Below are 23,544 nucleotides of genomic sequence, written 5' to 3' on the forward strand. Positions count from 1 at the left end.
GGGTGAGCTAACCCTTTACAGAAGGTATAGCATAACAGATCTTAAATGGATAGTACGGGTTGAATGAATGACCAAGTGGTTAGTAAATTAAATATTTTAGACGTTAATCTTTAAAAAATACACGCTTGCTTTTGCTCATACATATAATTTTCTACTCAGTGCCTCAAGATTTGTATGGCCAACAAATTTAGCTTACCATTTATTTGAACAGATGTTTCTAGTGCTGCAGTCTTCAGTCAAAGTGGTTTTAAGTCACTTTATAGCATTTCCATCCATGCTTTACAGTGTGCCAGGAAGTGACCTAAAAGTTATTTTGCTCCATTGCTGGTTTTGGTAGGAATTTTTCTCCATGTTGTGGAGGATGAATGACTATTGCATCCCATTCTTTAAAAAAGCCATTTTTAAAGATTAAAAGGATTTTTGAAGACAAATGTTGAGTCCATTTAACTGTTATCAAGTGCACTCAGAAGGTGTTTTAATAGGCGTTATATTTATCTTTTTTCTTCTCTCTTAATATCCATGTCTCAAAATGTTACTTTATTATAATAATAAAAAAAATGTTACAAAAACGTTAGGGTTCAATTACCAAAATAACTAAACAGAACAACAACATACACTACCAGTCAAAAGTTTTTGAACAGTAAGATTTAATGTTTTTTAGAAATCTCTTCTGCTCACTAAGCCTTATTTGATCCAAAGTACAGCAAAACAGTAACGTTATATATAAATTATATCATTATATAAATATTTTTACTATTTAAAATAACTTTTTTGTTTATTTTAATATATTTTATAATGTAATTTATTCCTATGACAAGGCAAAATTTTCAGCTTCATTACTCCAGTCACATAATATCATTCAAGAAACATTTTATTATTATTATTATTATTATTATTATTATTACCAATATTTAAAATAGTTGAGGGATATAGAAATTAATACTTTTATTTAGCAAGGATGCTTTTGATCAAAAGTTATGATAAAGACATTTATAATGTTACAAAAGATTTCTGTTTCAGATAAATGCTGTTCTTCTAAACTTTATATTCATCAAAGAAACCTGGAAAAAAATCTAGTCAGCTGTTTTTAACATGATAATAATAATTGCTTTTTGAGCAGCAAATCAAAAAGCATTTGAATGATTTCTGAAGGATTATGTGACTGGAGTAATGATGCTAAAAATCCAGCTTTGAAATCACAGAAATAAATTACATTTTAAAATATATTAAAATACAAAACAGTTATTTTAGTAAAAATATTGAAAAATTGTACTTTTAAATGCAAGCTTGGTGAGCAGAAGAGACTTTGACTGGTAGTGTAACAAAACGGAACAACAACATAAGTAGATTTTCTGTTAGTTGTGTAAACGTTTATTTTTTATACGCCCCTCCTCCTGTTTAATATGCAGCCCCGCCCTGGTTAATCATTCAGCAACCCCGTTCTTCCTTCGCCACGCCCCCTCATTAATTTCAACACGCTTCCAGCCCACTACAACTTTTGCTTTATTATTTCGCGGCCATTTAGGGAGACTGTATGAGACGTGGATTTCTAATAGAGATTTTAATGAAAGCAATCTGGAGTCTTCTCTACTGCACAACTTCAGAAAGTATTTTATTCTTTTAGCCTCATAAAGACCTCGCAGCAGGACTTGGTGATCTTTGCTTGACTTAAGCCGTTATCTTAAAGGGGATCGGACACACGGCACGTCATCCTCGGTTCAGTGCCACTCCCAAAGGATTAAGTTGTTGGAATGGAGCAAAGCCACTAAGCACGGGAGCGGGAGTCCTCTGAGTGTGTGGCCGAGTGGGTCGCCCCGTGTCCGGCGTTGCGTGTGCTGGAGATCCCGCTAATATGGGATGTGGACTACGGAAATTGGAGGACCCGGAGGACAGTAGCCCGGGAAAAATCTACTCCACTTTAAAGAGACCACAAGTTGAGACCAAAACAGACTCCGTGTACGAGTATGTGCTGCTGGACTTCAGTTTGGAAGGTACAGATGAGTGCAGTAAACAAAGATTTTTGTGATGTTCGCTTACAAAATATTGCCTTGGTAACTATTGTTAACATCAAAATACCAGTTTTGTTTTCTTACTACAATAAAACTAAGTTAAGTTTTAGTTAACTCTTAAAAGACAAACGCGGTAAACAAACTGACAACTAATCTGAAAGCTTTTTAGAGGACTAGTGAATTAACGTTAGAGCTCCAGCTGTTCAGTCGGCTGTTTCTCAAAACGTAGAAAGCTGCCTGGCACGTGTCAATGAAGGATCAAAATGCTGCCTAGGTAGGCAGCTAACTATGATATAAATCAGTGCCGTGTTTTCACTGTCAAGCTTGTGGCATGATGAATGTTGGCATGTGTGTCCTGGAGTGTGTGAAAGATTATACGTTTTACCCAGCAACAGCGCCGGAGCTTCATCACATGTGGAAATGGGTCAGGAGGTTTTTCCTCTATTAAAGGCGTCTGAGACGCACAGACGGCAGCACACTCGCGTCTGTTCCACAAGATGACATTCACACTCACTCCCTTTGTGCAACAGTTTCCACTACCTGAATTTCTCATTAGCGCGTCATTCTTGGATTGAAGGAACCATGCGCAGTCTACCTTGTACTGCTACTGCCCACATTATTTGTGTAGTATATTATAGTACAGTATATATAAAGTATAGTGGTGTGTATTTTTGCTTGGAGGAAATTAGGATTGTTTGAAAATTGGTGCTAGTTTTGGTCGCGAACCAGCATTGAGAGGAAAATGGAAATACCCGTACTGGATTTGGAAAATCTGGAGTTATTTCTGAACACTGTTTGAATGGAGAAGAAACAAATCGCTCCACTCCAGTCATATACGGTGCTCTATACCGTATTTCAGTCTGCGCGTTGAAACGGAAATCTGACTGTACAACTTTAGTTTATCGATTTATTCATATCTTGAGATACACAGTTGCAGCAGACACGCTGATGTTCAGTATATGGTATTCTTGTTTTGTGATATTTCCTAAAGGACTAAAATATAATTTTATGATGGCAAATTAGATGTACTTTTATAGTTTTAAAGAAAATTACACTGTTTTTTTTTAATGCCATGGCAGGTTCTTTGTTTATTTTCATGGTCAAAATCATACCGGAGTTATTTTAAAAACTATGTAAGACCCTTTTCTCCAAAATTTCAAGACTACTTTTGGATTCATTTGGTTACAAACCTAGTGTTTCAACATAAAACAATTTTTCAGAGGACTAGAAATATTACAGTCTGATGGTTTGTACAATTAGGTTTGCACTTGCATCATGATTTGGTCAGTTACCTAGATGCACGGCCATATTGGCGATACTTGGATGTAAACAACAGCATGGTTTGCACGGTTGATGCACTACTGAATACTTCATTCTGCTAATTTATGCTGTCTAAACCATGGGGGGAAAACGTGTGAAAGCTGCTATATCATGTAGAGAAGGACTTCATAAGCAGGAAAGGGTTCAATATTTAAAAAAAAAAAAATGGTAATAGGTGATAAAGATATGAACAAGCAGTATTAATTAAGATATTAGCCTAATATTTCACCTTACCTGGCTGGAAATGAGAACAAACACTAATGTTATCAACAGTCTTGCCCTGGAAATCCTGGTTTAGTTTAGCCAAACACAAATGCCATTTTTTTTTTCCTTAGACAGTTTTTTTTTTTTTTTGCACTCTTCTTGATTTGTTATAACTTTTGGCAGTCTGTAGTACTCCAAATGTTGGTCTGTCTAATTCCGCTCAATTTGTGACCCGCTGTGTAAATCCTTCGGCCGGCCGACTGGGAAAAGTCCCGGTCGTCCCGATTGCCACTCGGCCCCTGGTATAGGCTACAGGCCCGACCTTTCTTCGCGATGTTTCACCAGTCGTTTAATGGCCACTCCCCTTTTACCTACCACCTGCAAATCTGATACGAATATATTTTACTTTTTATTTACAACAAGATATAGTATAAGGACAGGTATTCAGACCACAACTGAACGTTTGTAGAAAATTTAATGCCTTATTATTTAGAATTAGCTATTATTGATGTAAATGCAGCCATTCAAGGCACATAATTGATTTATTACGGTATTGACGGTATTAGAAAATCCATGTCGTGGCGCAATGTCACACCGGTGCTGACTATGACACCGGTGTACCGCCCACCCCTAGTGAAAACACTAAAATATTTGCGTATGAGTGGGTTTTTGCCTTAATTTAAGTCATAAGTGTCCTATCCTGAATAGTATGAAAATTACTTGATTAAAAGAAAAAGTACTTGTCTGATACAAAAGGCTTGATTTTATGGTATTTAAGCACTCATTCTATTCTGTTGGCCACTTGTTGTTGACGTGCAGATCTGAGAAAATAGTATAGAAACATTTACTCAAAATAATATACATATCTAGTTTAAAATGCATATCTCCAACACTCGTTTAAAATTACTGTTTAGGGAAGTAGTATAGATGTGTTCAGGATCCAGGTAGTGTTTGGAATGTGAAGCATCTTACAGGGTCACGTGTCTCCACCTGCCCAGGCCACAAATCCATCACTTTAGAGATTAAGAGTCTAATTATTAGTATTACCTACCTAAAAACGGACCTAAATGCCAGCCCCTGCAAGTGTTGTCATTTGGTCTCGAGGTCAACATGCATCAAAAGCCTCAATAACAGCAAAACGATAAATCAAATCTTCAGTCAGATATTATACCTTTTCATCTGAACATAAACATGTCTGTGGGTGTAGAAGTGAGAAAAGTCAATTGGCATGTCAGTTCACCCTTCGTTCTAGCCTTTCATTCCTGAGAACACCTGGTGTACAGATGCCTGAAGCGTTGATGTTTGACACTGCTCACCGGAGCGCTCACATTATTTAGACAGATTTGCATCACAGGCTCCTTAGCGTCACTATGTCTGCATATGGAGTGTAAACTGTGGAAACACCTTCTCGACTGTGTTTATGTCAGTGAGTTTTGTGTTTTTGGTTCTAAGACATAGACTCCGTTCTTCTTTACACCTATTTTTACCCAAAATCGTGGTAGTAGACTTCGTATCGCTTGTGAAAATACAACAGCTGTTGTATTTTGCATACTTCATGCATATACTCTTTACTTGAACGGGTCTTGACATGAGTTCCGATCAAGACAGGCATGTCATATCACGAAATGGAAAGATTCCATTGATGTTAAAAATTCTTTGTGGACCCATAGATGGTATTGAAGAACCTTTATTGTTAAGAGCTCTGTAAGGAATTTTACAAAATATCTCCATGGAACATGGTCTTTACTTAATATCCAAATGGTTTGTGGCATGAAAGGAAAAATAGATAATTTTTTTGACCCATACTACATATTGTTGGCTATTGCTACAAATATACCCGTGCTACTTAAAACTGGTTTTGTGGTCCAGGGTCACATATGTGTATTGATGAGAAAAGGGTAACTTTTGATCATGTATTAAAGTCATATAATTAAAAAATATATATCTTAATTTAAAAAAAAACAAATATAAGAATTTGAAATGTAAAATACTGTGATATTAACAGTGCAAATCTCTCAAAATGACCATTTATCGAAATTAAAATGCAAAAATGTCATCTGTTTGTTTCTAAATGAGCGATTTTTAGTAATGACTTTTGTGCATACAGGAACTTGCTTGATGCTTAATATGGGCATTTGGTTGTAGAAAGCCAGCTGTTCTTGTTGCAGAGGCAGACAGAATTACAACGAGTGGCCTTAATCTCTACCTTGGATCAGTTTCACTGCTGTCGGCTTGGGAAAAAAAAGGGATTAGCTTCAGTAATGTCTCAGTTTGGCCTTAAATCGCCACTTGACAGACCTTCATCAGCTGTCCTGTCTAATAATGAAGCATTGTTAACGCAAAAATAAAATTCATCATATTCTCGCCCTCATATCTCCCCAAACCAAGATGTGAGTATGTGATATGAATTTATGTTGGTCTAATCTTTTTGGTTAAGCTCATACTGGTGGATTTGAGTCTACAAATGATTTTCATGATATTTGTAGCATATTAAACTTTCAGGCACATATACAACTGGGGCTCTGAAAATCCAGTTGATGCGGTTTAATTTAACCAAAATCAATTGTCTCAATGTTTGTCACTTACATTAACTGCTATGAAAAACATTTCTGGAGCCTGTTTCACACACCAGGGTCAGAAAATAATGAGGGCTTTGCAGAATTAGACTACATTTAGATTCGCAAACACTGCATCAGATTGCTTTTATTCGCTGCTTTGTGCAGCGTTGAACCTTATAACTAATCAAACACGTTTTGTTGAATGCATTGGATCAATGCTGATGAATCTAAATGCCTCTGATTGGCCAATGCATTCATGCGTTCAACAGAAATGTTTGATTGGTTAACGCCAGAGCTGTTGATGAGTGCGTACAAATGCAAATTCCCTTATACACAACACACCGCAGATGCAATGTAAATAAATGATTACTTTAGTAGCTTTAGTGTGATTTATAATGGGAATTTTTGCATAATTTGTGCTAGACATGGATAATATCACGGAACGACATGTTTGTCTGTGAAGCCAGAATGTGATGTGCCCAAAATAAAAAAAAACATTTTATATTGTTTTCTACATCGATATTAATAATTATTATTACAATATAAAGAGCTAGGGCTGGGCGATTTGGCCTAAAATCAAAATCTCGATTAATTGAACATTTTAACCCGATTACAATTAATGAACGATTATTTTATTCATTAATAAAATTATATTTATTTATATTTAAATAATATTAATTTTTTTTGCCCTCATAGTTCACTGACAAGTTTTGTACAGTAAATATGCTCACATATTACAAGTGAGAGATTTTTGAATGAAGGGTGCACACACTATCTACTATCTATGATTATTTATTGAACATCAGTGTTGAACAACTGAAATTAAAGCGCACATTGCTTAAAACAAAAAGTCACATTTTTCTTAAATTAGTGAAAATAAATAACTTGCACTTTTGGAAACAAAATAAATTTATAAAATAATAATAAATATTAAAAGTAGAAAATAAGCAGTATCTCTTCTAAATAAAATTACTCTTGTATATCCTGTAAATACTTTTTACTGTACAAATACTGCTTAAGCTCTCCATCGACATGTCGGAGGAATAACGTAACGTAACGGAGCGGGGTCACGTGACTCCACACGCAGTAATGTTTTTAAAGGGAAAGTAATTGAAATAATTGACCTGGAAAAATTTGATCGATTATAGGTTCTGAATGTCGATTTCGATTACTTTTCGATTAATCACCCAGCCCTATAAAGAGCAATAATCTACAGTAATGATTTGTCATATTGCAGCCATATGAGCTCCTGTTTTGTATATGTATCATTTAGATACAATTTTAAACAGTCCATTGTTATTGAAAAGAATTACAAAACATTGATTAAAGTAACTTGGTAAATATAAGTATTTGACAACATGGTATGTTGTTGTGTTTTTTTTTTTTATCAAAATAAGGTGATTTATTGCCCTCACAAATTAAAAAAATGCCCCTGGAAAACATTTCCAGGGAACAAATATTGACCCTAAATGAAAAGTAAATTAAATTTTTTTAGGACAATAAATAATCTATTGCAAAAAAAGGTGGAAAAAGTTTTTTTGGTGGAGCTTTAAAAAAAATCATAATCAATAAATGTAAAAAAAAAAAGTAAAATAAAGTCCGCACAATTCTGTACAGCAGAGGCAAGATGTATAATATTCTTTTATAAAAATTGCCACAAAAGAAGAAAAAAAAAAATCCCATAAGAAAATTGTTCTTTTCCTTAATGCAAAACAAAAATCTTTTTAAAATGTTTTGTCATTTGCCTCCTTTCCTTCACACTGTCAAACGTCCATACACACATCTTTTTTCCCTAAATCCTTTCTGAGTCATAAAATATCCCATAAATTCCTTCACTCTACCTCCTTTTTCTCTCTCTCTTGTATCCCAGTCTGTCTGTTTCTCATTTTCCCTCTGAAGCCTTCACACCTTCAAACTCTTTTTTTTTTTTTTTTTCCTTATGAGCGTTCTCACGTCTTCTCACGCCGTTTTCTTTTTATTCATCTATTCTCTTGATTCCCATCTTATAAACAACACACACACACACACACACACACACACACACACACACACACAGTCTCTGTCTCTCTGGAGAACAGAGGCCTCTGTGTGAGAGTTGACAGGAGGGGGGGCTCAAGGGTTTGGGACAAATTGCTGGCCTTTACAGGGTCTGTATCTCCGTGAATGATCCACCGCTCTTCTCAGCCCCTGAAGACCATTGTGTCTTTGACACTTCTCTGAAGCTCAGGTGTGAGGCAAGGCCATGAATACATGCCTGTCAAATCCCTTTATTGGCCACAGACACCGCTTTTCAGGTAGCTGCCTAATCAGACTTGGATGAGAGTCAAACTCATCCTCCTCCATACTTGTTTACCATTTCAAAATGAGTTTACAGGAAGAAAATATTTGGTCTAAGTTTTCTCAGACTGAAATTCTGTTCAGTGTGGGAACCGAAGGACCGAATGTTTGCGCAAGTATGTTTGTGTTGTGTGTGTGTGTGGTGGAATGTTGTGTTTGTGAGGCTGAGTGTGTGTGGCATGGGGCCAGCCCTCCCTGTGAACAGCAGCTCTTTGTGGACACAGGAAGTGTGTTGGGGGTTGGGGGAGAGGAGGGAGACCTCAGGGTGATCTTCTGTCAGAGGCTGCAGACAGGAGAAAGAGAAGCCTACTAAACGGTAGCATGCTATCGAAGAGCTGCTTAGAGAAACCTCAACATAGGCTCTGTTCCAAAACCTAGTGGGCAGTCTTGCTGTTTGCTGCCTACATAGACAGCATCCTAAGTAGGGATGCTCATATTGACCGTTTAACCGTTAACCGTCAGTAAGAATTTTAACCGATTATTACTATCAGTTAAACGGTTGAAAGAAAAAATAAATAAATAAATAATAATAATAATAAAAAAATTATATATATTTATATAGTTTGCTGCATGGTGAAAGAAAAAATAATGTTTACTCGCGGGCGCGTGTAAAAGTGCGGCTGTCCAGACATATTTCGTTGAGTAAGCACCTGCTTTACCTTCTCTTAGTTTGTGTAACTCATGTAAGTAGCCTATGCAACATGATGGCAATGGCGATATTGGGTTATCAGAGAGTGAATCCATGAATAAATGTATTCAAATTCTGAATGAATTATAGTCTAAAAAGTGCGCGCTCCCCTAACAATCACTGGAAAGCTGTCACTCATACATTACTGTAGTTAATCGCAATCTCACAAAGTTAATAAAAAGTAATAAAATAACCTTTACTATGTACAATGAATCTCCTATTTACATCATGTCTACACTTTCTTTGTTTTAATGAGAAAGTTCGTGGAGGTATAGAATTCAGCAGAACTGAAACCGGCACTTTGAGTGGTGAGAGGATCGTAACATAGCCGCCTCTGATTGGCCATTGCTATAATGTAATCAACAGAAATGTCTGTGATTGGCTATTGAACGCTGTGAAAACACGTTTCTCCACATATGTGGATTAGTGGATGAAAAGACCCGAACCGCAAATTGAAAGGATTTTTGTTAAGTGTTTTTATCATGGATCTAAGCGTTAACAGACAGCGTCCCAGTCTATCCGTACAGCATGTCCACATGTTAAAAACTGAGGTATAGGCTGGCCTGCTATATGTTTTTATGTCCGACGAGAAGAACAAGACCGGTACAGTTCTTCAAAGCGCATAGAAGGATTCAGTGTGTTTTAGTTTTGTCATCTTAATTAGGTAGTTATTTAATTTATACATATTTAGTGTAGGCCTATTTATATTATTCCTTTTTTTTCATTCTGATTTTCTCTGTTCTCAGAAGCGCTGCTCATGCGTGATAATTTGAGTATATGAATGCAGTTTTTGTTGTTGCTCTGTATGCTGCTGTTTGAACGTTAAAATAAAACATTTGCTTGTATTTTTATGTATCATCACAGATACTCGTGCATTCTATTTTTATTTTAAACGAATTTATTATTCTAATTTTATCAGTTAACGGTTAATGATCGGATAACGAGCAGCGGTTGTCGGTCAGGAAAATTAACCGAAATGAGCATCCCTAATCCTAAGTGGAATTGAATCTGGAAATGTAATGCAGTACATGGGTAGCAATCAGAAGTCAATTTTAATAGTTATGCCTTAAAAAAAGTGCAGATATTAGGTAAACTAATTTTTGATTGTACATTATTTTATAACTTCTTTTAGGTGTTTGGTTATTTTGATTTAATCAACTGACATTTTCACGTTATTTAAATTATTTTGAATCAAAGCTGAATACACTGCCATGAAGTATAACAATTTCCTCATAATTTCCTCACCCCCATGTCATCCAAGTCTTTCTTTCTTCAGTCAAAAAAACGGTTTTTAAGGAAAAAAAACATAACATTTTTCTCTATATAGTGGATTTCAATGGGGATCAAAGGGTTGAAGGTCCAATTAGCAGTTCAGTATGGCTTCAAAGGGCTCTACACAATCCCAGCAGAGGAATAAGGGCCTTCTCTAGCAAAATGATCAGTTATTTTCTTATATATATATATATATATATATATATATATATATATATATACTTTAACCACAAATGCACGTCTTGTACTGAAAGGTTGCGTGTGACGCAGATGGAAGTTCTGACCCAGAATCATTCTCAAAATCATTCAGTCATTGTTGGAAAGGGTTCAAATACACAAAAATGCTGAAAAACCAAAGACTTTGTGGGATCTGAAGGATTTTTCGGAAGAACATTACGAAATTACAAATTAAACTGAAATTGGTGCTTTATCAACAATATTAAACTGATTGACTGTCTTTTACCCCCTTTTTAGGAGTGCAAAAAATCCAATTTCCAATATCCGGTTTCATGTTTACCAACCCTTAAAAGTCACATGAAGTTAACACAGATTGGTTGCTTTACATTCTTGGCCGAAATTAACTACAAAAAGACAATGCACATAATCAAAAGTCTGCATATGTGAGACAGCCCTATAATATTTTCATAATTAAGTATATTAGCTTTACTTATACTATGGTGTGCATTGTAAGTTTTATTTGTGTTGTGTTTTACAGGCAGTCGGCCAACAGTGCAGTATCTGTCCTCGCTGTGCGAGCTTCCCCATGCCCTGCAGTCCTACTACACCCAGGGCTATGTACTGGCTGCCCTGCATCCCATCATCCTCTCAGTGGGCCGGACCCGCTTCCTGCCCTGCAGCCTGCTCTACCGAGCCATTCTGGTTCGCCCACGATCCAGGTAATGTTTACCTTGACAGACTTTTTCTCTCATCATTGCACCCCCTGTTCTGTAACCCCCAAAACCCCAGACCAGCTCCTTCCGAGTAAATATTTAACTTTTAATGAGTCAGCATGAATATTTAATGAGTTCATAGTGGGAGCTCAGACAGTCTAGCTGGAGTAGGCATGGCTTGCGTGAAGTCATGCTGGGGTACAGATGTGGGTTAAATTTTAAGTTATAAGAAGCCCCTGACAACAGTGTAGTTTTTCGGCAACCAATGAGCACCTGCAAAGAAGCATTGGAGGAACATGACGGGCTAGTTTCAACCGTGACACTGTAAATTATTCAAAAGTAATGTCTGGGACAGTTGTAGTATGTTAAGTGTTGTGGTGAAAAACCTTAAGCTGTGTAATGCCAACTCCTGTGAGTGCAGTATGATTGATGTCTGAATCCAGTGAGCATGAGCTTGAATGCACTTTTAAGCAAAGACAATGGCAGTGAAACCTGCAAAAAGCTGCTTTCTCAGGCTGTGGCATCCAGGCATATCCACATCCATTGTTTTCTTGACTTCCTGTCTACTAAGATGCCTCCATCTGGTAATTTCTTGAACAAAAGCAGCATAGAAGTATCTTTGTGTCCTGTGATATTCTTTTGTATTTGAACCCTTTCCAACAACTGTATGATTTAGAGATCCATCTTTTCAAGGACAACTTTTACAGAAGGTTCAAATCCTCACTGATGCTCCAGAAGAAAACATGTATTAAGAGCCAGGGGGTGTACATATTTCTTATTTTGCCTAAATATGTTTTTTTTTTCTTCATTTAGTACTGCCCCTCAGAAGCTACAGAAGATACTTACATGTTCCCCAAAAAATAAATTAAACAAAATAAATTAAATTTCTTCAAATTTAAAAGGTTTCACCCACTGGCTCTTTAATGCATCATGTTTCCTTCTGAATCATCAGTGAGCATTTGAACCTTCTGTAATAGTTGCATATGAGTCTCCAACTGTACTATTCTTTGGTTGCTTGAAAGAATAAAATACTGTCTAATGGAGTAGAAATAGACTTGACATTTTATTATTTTAAAAAAGCCTTTGTAGTCAATAAATATTTGCTTGCATCTGAAGCTCACTTGAATGAGTTGTAAACCATTTAATGTGCTGTTTGAAACCAGTTTTCTTTGATGCTGGTGTCTTATTAAACCATTAACCGATGTGGTCAGTTGGGGTCAGAAGGGTTAAACATTTTAGCGTGTTTATACTTTGCTAATGGATGACATGTCTAGAATAGCAAATGCCAGCAATAATAAAATATGCATAATGTTTTCATGCAGCGAGTTAAAACGCATTGTTTGTCCTTGTTTGTGTTGTGTGGTTGCAGTAATCATGCAGTGCCAATGATTGACAGCTTGCCAGTGTTGCGAGTGGAGGAGTGGCCACTGCCCGGAGAATCTCTGACCAGTGACACAGCGAAACTGCTCATAGACAGGGTCTGCGTTTAATTTCAAATGCTTTTGTCTGTTGTCCATGTACTTTTTTTCATTATTGTTTACATTGTTTAACAAATTTACATTTTTACAATTTATGTATAAATTTTTCTGCCAGACCAATTGGGTCATTAATTTAGGTTTTTACTAGTCTTGACAATTTTAACTGTCCCTACTGCAAAAAGGAAGTATTTATTTTTTTTATATGCATTTTTAGATTTACTGGAAATAATATTTACATTTTGTTTTTTTTTTATTAAATGTTGGTTTGTAATGTTGCTTTACAGAAAGAAACGGGTAACACTTTACAATAAGATTCCAGTAGTTAAAGGGTTAGTTTACCCAAAAAGTGAAAATTCTGTCGTTAATTACTCACCCTCATGTCATTTCTAACCTGTAAGACCTTTGTTTATCTTTCTAATAAAATTAAGATATTTTTGATGAAATCCAAGAGCTTTCTGACACGTTCAAGGTAGAAAGGTAGTAAAGCCATTGTTAAATAGTCCATGTGACATCAATGGTTCAGCCAGAATTTTATGACGCTACGAGAATACTGATTGACAGGGAAGAGAAAAAATCTTTGAATAAAGTCAATATTTTTGCTTTCTTTGCACACAAAGTATTCTAATAGCTTCATAAAATTACGGTTGAACCACTGATGTCATAATGTCATTGCTACCTTTCTGGGCCTTGAACGTGTCAGTTGCGTTGTCTATACAGTGTCAGAAAGCTCTCGGATTTCATCCAAAATATATTCATTTGTGTTGCAAAGATGAATAACCGTCTGTTGTGTGTGTTTCCTCAGGTGAACAGCTATGCCAGGGGTGGCGTGAGGTTTGTGGGGTCAGTGCTCCAGCAGACTGGAGGAGGGGGAAGTAACGGTAGAGTGCCCAGTCCCAGGAGGGGCTGCCGCTCCCCGCCCCGTACCCCACCTCGCACACCACCTGGAGATGGAGATCTAGAGGGCTGTAGCTACAGCCCAGGTGAGATGTTCCTCTAATGTCATTATGGACCATCTGAAATGTAACTTATTAAACAATTTTTATAGGTTTGAAAGAGACATCTAATGCAAAATTCTCTTTTACATGGTGTTTGCATAATAGCATTGTGCGAACACAACCACTCTACAATGATAAATCTATTCACTCCATTTTTTTTAAATCCCTAAAAGGTCTCAATTATCAAGCCGTTTTGATTTTCTGAGCAGTATGACATCATACTGCTCAGACTCTGCCCACGACCTCTGACGGACTGTCGCATATAAGCATATTTCCGCCTTCAGCCAGTTGTATGGTGTCTGCCATTTTATCCGTGCTTGAGTAGCTGAAGCGAGAACAGTGTCTTGTAAGCAATGCAGGTGTTTTGTAGTTGGATGTAAAAGTGAACATGAGTATTATTTTTCTTCCGACATCAGCGCTTTTTTTTTTATGGTAATGCATCACTGAATACACAAAAAAGGAAATGGGGGCGGGGTGAGCAGAGCTGATTAGCATTTAAAGAGACATGCACCAAAACGGAGTCGCTGTGACTAGGGATGCTCATTTCGGTTAATTTTCCTGACCGACAACCGCTGCTCGTTATCCGAACATTAACCGTTAACTGATAAAATTAGAATAATAAATTAGTTTAAAATAAAAATAGAATGCACGAGTATCTGTGATGATACATTCAAAATACAAGCAAATGTTTTATTTTAACGTGCAAACAGCAGCATACAGAGCAACAACAAAAACTGTATTGACATATACTTAAATTATCACGCATCAGCAGCGCTTCTGAGAACAGAGAAAATCTGAATGAAAAAAAAGAATAATATAAATAGGCCTACACTAAATAAGTATAAATTAAATAACTACCTAATTAAGATGACAAAACTAAAACACACTGAATCCTTTTATGCGCTTTGAAGAACTGTACCGCGTTCAGCAATAGCCAATCACAGACATGTATGTTGATTTGATTATCACTGTGGCCAATCAGAGGAGGCTATGTTACAATCCACTCACCAACCAAAGTGCCGGTTTCAGTTTTGCTGATTTCTACACTTTCGCGAACTCTCTTATTAAAACAAAGAAAGTGTTGGCATTATATAAATAAGAGATTAATTGTGCAGTGTAAAGGTTATTTTATTACTTTTTAATAACTTTATGAGATTGCGATGAACTACTCTAGGATGAGTGATAGCTTTCCAGTGATTGTAACGGGAGCGCCTATTGCGCACTTTCTAGACTATAATAATTCATTCAGAATTTGAATACATTCACTCACGGATTCACTCTCTGATAACCCAATAACGCCACTTGCCATTGAGTTGCATATACTACATCTGTTTACTAAGTAAAGGTGAAGCGAAATATGTCTGTACAGCCACACTGCACGTGTCGACACTAGCACGTGAGTAAACAGATAACTTACAAATAGCATTATTTCTTTCACCATGCAGAAAACGTAAAGAAAAAAGAATAGAAAAAAACCCTTTTAAACCGTTTAACTGATAGTAATAATCGGTTAAAGTTCTTACTGTCGGTTAACGGTTAAACGGTCAATATGAGCATCCCTAGCTGTGACCAAAGCTGTTTTTGACAAGGTAAAAAGGGTATTGTTTTACATGACCATTGAGGAGTTTTAACCAAAGTTTTTTGCAGACATTTCATGAAAACCCTAATGAATCATACCAACTTGTGGAAAATGAGCATCCGATGTCCCCTTTAAATCAGATACACAGATGGACTATAAATGCGTTGAAACATGCAAGGTTGGCTGAAACTCTCAAAGAACATGTCATATTTCAACCCAGAATCAAAACAGAAATTGTATTTGGCATATGATGTTTTTTTTTTTTATATTAACCATATTGACAAAGAGATACTGTGTAATTTTTATAAACGTGTTCCTACTAATGAAGATTTGGTTTTATTTCTTCCTCTTCAGTTTGTCCTGAATGGTGTCAGTTTAATTTGGTTTAACCCTGTAAAATCTTTGTCCTCTGTGGAGCCGCAGTGTCTCCTCACCCTCTGGGCATCATACCAGCCTCTTGATTCTCTATGGCAACCATTTCGAGGCCACATTTGAGACTAAGATCAGTCAGAGGCTGTTAGTGTCTTAACATGAGCACTGTACCTCATTTATCTGCCCTGTTACACTTATTAGTTATGGTAGATGGACTGATAGTTTGACCTATTAAAAATGGTGTCTAAAGCACTGATCATTGCATGTCTTTGTTTTCAGACTTGAGATTGTTGGTGCTGTTTCACTCCTGGGCTCCGGGCTGTGCCCCGCTGGACTCTCTGGCCTGCTGTTACCACCAGGGGGCGCTGTCCATGCGTGTGTCCAGGAAAGGCCAAGTTGTCAGCGCCTTGGAAGCTGATTGGCTGGAATTGACCGCAGCTTACTACCGCAAGGGCTGGTCATTGGTCGACTCCTTTGTATACTGGGACACACCTAAAGGTAGTTCTCAAGCTTATTTTTGATGTTTTGATTCCCTGAACTGGTTGTTTGTCTGCCTGACATGTTTGTGTTTGTGTTTGTGAAAGGAAGATGTCAACATCCTCTTTACCTCTTCCTAAGGAAGGCATTAGGATGATCATATAAGGAGTTAACTGATTGTTTTTACCAATCCAGAGCCCCTGTCATCCGATTTTCTATGCTGTTTGTGTATCTTTATTCTCAGAAGTCCTTTTTAATCATCTTCTTTATGCATTCTCCACATCTCTCTATCTTTAACCAAAGTCATGTTTTCCTTCTGTCTCCCACCAGAACTAATTTTAGAGTTCACGTCCCTAACCTCACGACCGTGCTTCCTGTTTCGCACCAGACTAATAGGAGCTAAATCAGATGTGTGTGTGTGTGTGTGTGTGTGTGTGTCTTTGAGACATCTGGAGCTAGTAAATTTTGAACATGAAAAGCAGTTTACAAAGTAGCTATATAATCTTGCTTACTTTCTTCCCCGTCATATGTTCCTATATGTATATATTTAATATATGTATACTGTATATAACGTGTGAGTGTGTAATTTGGAATCAGACTTTTATACTCTTTAAAGCTCTTGTTCTCACCAAGGATACATTTATTTGATCAAAATACAGTAGAAAAGGATCATTTGGGAAAAATTACAGTTTAAAAAAAATATTTTCTGTTTTAAAATGTAATTTATTCCTATGATGGCAAAGCTGGATTTTCAACATTTATTACTCCCTTCTTCAGTGTCACATGATCCTTCAGAAATCATTCTAATGTGCTGATTTGGTGTTTAAGAAATATTTCTTGTGTGTTGTGTACATTTCTTGTAAGTTGTCCACTTGTATATGTTAAAGAATGTACAATCATGGCCAAAAGTTTTGAGAATTACATAAGCAGCAACTTTTCCAATTTCCAATATTTAAGTTTTTATAATAGCAATTTGCATATACTCCAGAATGTTATGAAGAGTAATCAGATGAATTGCATAGTCCTTCTTTGCCATGAAAATGAACTTTTATCCTGAAAAAAACTTTCCACTGCATTTCATTGCTGTCATTAAAGGACCTGCTGAGATCATTTCAGTAATCATCTTGTTAACTCAGGTGAGAATGTTGATGAGCACAAGGCTGGAGATCATCATGTCAGGCTGATTGGGTTAGAATGGCAGACTTGACATGTTAAAAGGAGGGTGATGCTTGAAATCATTGTTCTTCCATTGTTAACCATGGTGACCTGCAAAGAAACGTGTGCAGCCATCATTGCGTTGCATAAAAATGGCTTCACAGGCAAGGATATTGTGGATACTAAGATTGCACCTAAATCAACAATTTATAGGATCATCAAGAACTTCAAGGAAAGAGGTTCAATTCTTGTTAAGAAGGCTTTAGTGCGTCCAAGAAAGTCCTGCAAGCGCCAGGATTGTCTCCTAAAGAGGATTCAGCTGCGGGATCGGAGTGCCACCAGTGCAGAGCTTGCTCAGGAATGGCAGCAGGCAGGTGTGAGCGCATCTGCACACACAGCGAGGCCAAGACTTTTGGAAGATGGCCTGGTGTCAAGAAGGGCAGCAAAGAAGCCACTTCTCTCCAAAAAAAAACATCAGGGACAGATTGATCTTCTGCAAGAAGTATGGTGAATGGACTGCTGAGGACTGGGGCAAAGTCATATTCTCCGATGAAGCCTCTTTCCGATTGTTTGGGGCATCTGGAAAAAGGCTTGTCCGGAGAAGAAAAGGTGAGCGCTACCATCAGTCCTGTGTCATGCCAACAGTAAAGCATCCTGAGACCATTCATGTGTGGGGTTGCTTCTCATCCAAGGGAGTGGGCTCACAATTTTGCCCAAAAACACAGCCATGAATAAAGAATGGTACCAAAACACCCTCCAACAGCAACTTCTTCCAAAAAACAGTTTGGTGAAGAACAATGCATTTTCCAGCACGATGGAGCACCGTGCCATAAGGCAAAAGTGATAACTAAGTGGCTCGGGGACCAAAACATTGAAATTTTGGGTCCATGACCTGGAAACTCCCCAGATCTTAATCCCATTGAGAACTTGTGGTCAATCCTCAAGAGGCGGGTGGACAAACAAAAACCCACTAATTCTGACAAACTCCAAGAAGTGATTATGAAAGAATGGGTTACTATCAGTCAGGATTTGGCCCAGAAATTGATTGAGAGCATGCCCAGTCGAATTACAGATGTCCTGAAAAAGAAGGGCCAACACTGCAAATACTGACTCTTTGCATAAATGTCATGTAATTGCCGATAAAAGCTTTTGAAACGTATGCAGTGCTTGTAATTATATTTCAGTACATCACAGAAACAACTGAAACAAAGATCTAAAAGCAGTTTAGCAGCAAACTTTGTGAAAACTAATATTTGTGTCATTCTTAAAACTTTTGGCCACGACTGCATAATTGAATTGCAAAATGTTCACTGTAATATTCATAGAGTTTCACTTTTGTCCTCTCACACACATGTTGGTGCACATGAATTTATCTTGCTGTCTTATAAGTAGTTCAGTTTCATTATCTTTTGTAGGTCATTGACACACTTCCAGCACTGACTAAATGAGACCTACAAATAATGTCTCTGTGGTTCAGTGGGTGAAAAAAAGAATATCAGAATAAAAAAAGTCTATTGCATTATGAACAGTCAACTTAGAACCTAAAGATATGGGTAATAATGATAAAAGGAAATCAGTATTACTCATGCTCCACATTAGGCATTTGAATGATTAAATCAACATCCAAACATAAATGTACACATCCCGACATCATAACATTAAAATCTAGCTGTGATTTGTCAATTACTAGTTTGAACATATACATCATACTCTACAATGGTTGTTTTTACAGGTGAGCCAGTACCCAGGTCTCTAGAGGGGCTGTTCGTCTATGAGGAGAAAAGCACAGCGCCACCTGCCAATGACACTATTGTAGTGGAACAGTGGACCGTTATAGAGGTGCGACTGCTTGTATGAAATGTCTAAAAGGTGTCACATTATCACATGAACAAAGTTAAAGGTGTTGTGAATGCTGTTTTATCTTGTCTTTAATGGTTTCCTGTGTGTCACAGGGTTCAGATGTAAAGACAGACTATGGTCCTCTGCTCCACACATTAGCAGACTTTGGCTGGCTGCTCACTTGTGTGCTGCCCACCCCAATTATTCGCCATGACAGGTGGGACCCTCATAGTACAAGCCATATCCACCTTTTTTTTTTTTTTTTAACGTGGAATTAAGCCTATTGGTGAGACTTCCAATTCATTATCCGCTGTAAGGAAATAAGACAAATAACAACGTGCAGTAAACGGTAAAACTGTTTGCACTACAAACCAGTCTGCTCATAATTAAAATAATACATTAAAATAACATATTGCAAGTTGGTGTGACTTACTATCAAGGAGCAAAACAAACCATTTTGTAGAGCTCAAAATAGCTGGAAGTGCATGAGACCAGAAGAAAAAGGTGGATAATCATGTTTCTTTACACTCCATAATAACCATACCCTAAGCTGATTTTTTTGTCTTTTTTTTTTTTTTTGTCCCTGCAGCGATGGGAATCTCGCCACCAAGCAAGTCGTTTTCCTGCAAAGACCAGTCAAAGGCCAAACGGTACCACAGCACAATCAGGTACCTGTTTGCTGATGTCCTTTTAAACCATTACATTGATAAATCTGTTACTTTTCTTGGAAATTAGTCTACCAGACACATTTCAAGGACACTATTTAAGTTTACAGTCACTATTTAACATGAAATACCAGTACTTTTTTGGAAAAAGGGATTTTTCACCAAAAAAAGAAAGTTGATGTTTATCTGCTTACCCCCCAGGGCATCCAAGATGTAGGTGACTTTGTTTCTTCAGTAGAACACAAACGAAGATTTTTAACTCAAACCGTTGCAGTCTGTTAGACATATAATAGAAGTGGATAGGCACCAAACCTTTGAAAGTAAAAAAAACAAAAAAAAAAAACCATACACAGACAAATCCAAATGACACCCTCTGGCTCGTGACGATACATTGATGTCCTAAGACACGAAACGATCGTTTTTAAACTGAAAAGTACTTGTATAATTTTTACCTCTGATACACTGCAATGTCCAAATGTCGATCTGTCGTGTGTATACGACACTCATTATTTACACAGTGCACAGAGATTGTGGGTATAGTGGCTATTTAAAATGGTAATTCCTTGCACTTATCCTGATTGTTCAAACCAATTTAAAGCTAAAAGATTGTTTGTTTGCGCAAACTCATCCGGGACTGTTGACTTTTCACTGATTCCCAACTTCTGAGGCTGATCGCTTGAAGTTATGGTTGCTTGCTCTTCGGCTGGATATCAGCATACCCATAAACTAAAAGTCGTGAAGGGTCTGCAGTGGTCATTTTTCCCCTTCCGACGTTTGCGTATACTATGCCGGAGAACGTACACTGTTAACGCGCTGGATGCTGAGCTCGCACTGAGCAAAGTCACCTACATCTTGGATGCCCTGGGGGTAAGCAGATAAACATCAAATTTTCATTTTTGGGTGAACTATTCCTTTACGTACACTGTAAGTATACTATAAGTACATATACTGTAAAATGAAATTGACCTTGAATTAATAAACTAACTAAGACTAATGAAAAAAAAAACTATATAGACTAAAAAAAACATCGAATAAAAATTACAAACATCTTAAATTTCCTAAAACTGGCGGTGGCAATAGCCTCGTGGGCAGCCCCCTGACATGTAGCACTGTTGCGCTTTGGGCGTCCCAAGTTCGAGTCCCAGCTCGCGGATCTTTCCTGATCCTCTCTTCCACTTCACTTCTTGTCAATACTTAACTCTCCTATCAAAATAAAGACCAAAATGGCAAATATATATATTTATTAAAATATATTTATTTATTAAAAAAAGAAAAATTATATATAATATATATATATATATATATATTTTTTTTTTTTTTATTTATTTATTTATTTTTTTTCAATTCTAAAACTAACTCAAATTAAACGGAAAACAATGGATATGATATTGATAGGCCATCGGTGCCGACTTTTTTTGTTTAAATAAAAACATGAATGACGTAAAACTTTTAATCCATTTGTTCTCAAAAATTGCAATATTGACGTTTTTGTGGCATGTTATTTTATATCTAAATCTTTGTTTTTGTTCCTGAAGGGATCTACACGACGAGAGGTGTGCAGTCACTCTGTGAGTCGAGGCGTGGATGAATCGCACACAGAGCTGTTGTCTCCATGTTCAGGGGGAATTGGCGGTTTCCCCGTGTTTGGAGGGGGGTATCCCAGTGCACTGTCTCATCTAGATGAGGGAGGATTTGAGCCAGACGACGGGGCTGCAGAAGTCACCTGTATGTGACGGACCAACTCAAAGACGCAATTATTCTTTCCGAATTCACCACATCACCAGACCACAAGAGATTTGTGTTCCTGTATTAGAAATGGACTCGGCACTTTTAACGTTTTGTAAATTATTTTTTAACAAGCCATAACGTGTCATAGAGGTCAGTTTTATTTACTCCTTATTTGTAATTGAAAGCACAAAGTTCATCTACAATGATACTTTAATACAAAGTATCAAAAACAGCACTGAAATTCACGGTTATTTGCATCAACAGTATTTCACAACACTCGCACAATACCACATGTTCAGTTCATATCACATTTTTTCAATATCAAGCTCCAACACTGTTTTTCGTTATCACTGAGTGTCCTTCCTCACTGTTCATTTTTTTGCTATTCCTTTTCCTGTTCCTTTTATACTCTGAAACAGCTGACAATTCGGTTGTTTGTTCTAACACCTGCATCGGTTCAACGTGACGAACTCAGGAACTGAGTGTCCAAACAGCCTCTCTGCAGGACGCGGACGTTTATTTGATGTGCAGATTTGCGACATGCTTACATTTTCTTGCAGAAATTTTCCAGGCTTTGGAGTCAAAATATCAGGAATGCCAGCGTTTAAGGGAAATGCAAAGACTCTGTATTGAATGCTAAATTTGATGCTGTACTCTGGTTTATCTGATTTGCGCCATGAGCTGAAGTGGAGCCAGAGCTGAATTTGTATGTTTAAGAATGTACAGATAATGTACTCACCCCCCCTTGTCATCCAAGATGTTCATGTCTTTCTTCAGTCGTAAAGAAATGTTTTTTGAGGAAAAATGTCAGGATTTTTCTCCACATTGTGGACTTCTGTGGTTCACCGAGTTTGAATGCAGTTCAAACGATCCCAAATGCAGTTGTAACCTATCCCAGCTGAGGAAAATGGTCTTATCTAGCGAAACAATCAGTTATTTATTGTTTTAATTACAATTAATATACTTTTTAACCTCAAACGCTCGTCTCGCTCTGCCTGAACTGTTTTTTTTTTCCCGGTTTAAGACAGGGTGTGTCAAATCTCCCATCTCATTTTCTCCCTTAACTTCAAAATCATCCTACATCACTGTTTTACCTTTTTTGTTAAGTGTGTTTGATCTTCTGTGCTGGGTTGTTACTTCTGCCACGATTTTTGAAGTTGAGGGGAAAAAAATAAGATGGGAGTTTTTCGACATACCCTAAATCTTCTCAGTTGATGCAGAGCAAGACAAGATGACCGTTTGAGGTTAAAATGTATGTAAATTATCATTTAAAAAAAAAACATAACCAGTCGTTTCGCTAGATAAGACCCTTCTCCCTCGGCTGGGATCGTTTGAAGCCGCAAACTCTGCACCGTTTTTCTTCAAAAACATTTCTTTATGACTGAAGAAAGACCGACATAAACATCTTGGAGGACAAGGGGGTGAGTATTTTAACTGTAAATATTGGTTCCGTAAATGAATTTATGTAGTCTTTGGGAATTTATTCACACCATCCAAAAGGGAACGGTAATCCACTATGATTTGCATGTAAAGTGGCAGCATTTCAGTTTGATAACTGCTATGGAACCATGAGCAGGGTACTTTCTTTGGTTTAGTATAAACTGACTAGTTCTTCTCAGCTTGGTGGGGTAAAATTCGATTTATCTAGCTGGATTTTTCAAACTGAGCTGCAGTGGTGCTGCTTGTGCCACTTTAGAATTGTAACCATGTTAAGGGTTGTATTTTTCACGTTTTCTGTTGCCTTGACAATGTTTATCCCTCTTTGAGGAACGGCAGAATAGAATAAGCCCATTTTAGTTTGCAAAACAGACTATCAAGCTGCTGTAAATGCTAAAGCCATGAAAACTGAATGAGATGTTTCTTTAACATGATATTCTAATATGCCAGAACTGAGCAGTATTATTTACCAACTGTAGTATTTGAACCTGTTTTTGTAATGTTTTATTAAATGGGTATTTACCTCATGTTAAAGTGGCTG

The 23,544-nt window shown here is 37.1% G+C and overlaps 1 protein-coding gene across 1 annotated transcript; it reads left to right on the forward strand.

The window, feature by feature from the left end:
• The first annotated feature begins 1,526 nt into the window (after positions 1-1,526).
• Positions 1,527-23,537, forward strand: rftn2 (raftlin family member 2). The gene is made up of 9 exons (XM_073845357.1): positions 1,527-1,991; positions 11,104-11,284; positions 12,648-12,756; positions 13,559-13,736; positions 15,982-16,200; positions 19,067-19,173; positions 19,287-19,390; positions 19,763-19,841; positions 21,374-23,537. The coding sequence occupies exons 1-9, from the start codon at positions 1,853-1,855 to the stop codon at positions 21,569-21,571; spliced, it is 1,314 nt and encodes a 437-aa protein (XP_073701458.1). The 5' UTR covers positions 1,527-1,852; the 3' UTR covers positions 21,572-23,537.
• The last annotated feature ends 7 nt before the right edge of the window (positions 23,538-23,544 follow it).

The sequence above is a fragment of the Garra rufa genome, chromosome 8 (assembly GCF_049309525.1).
Source record: "Garra rufa chromosome 8, GarRuf1.0, whole genome shotgun sequence".
NCBI lineage: Eukaryota > Metazoa > Chordata > Actinopteri > Cypriniformes > Cyprinidae > Garra > Garra rufa.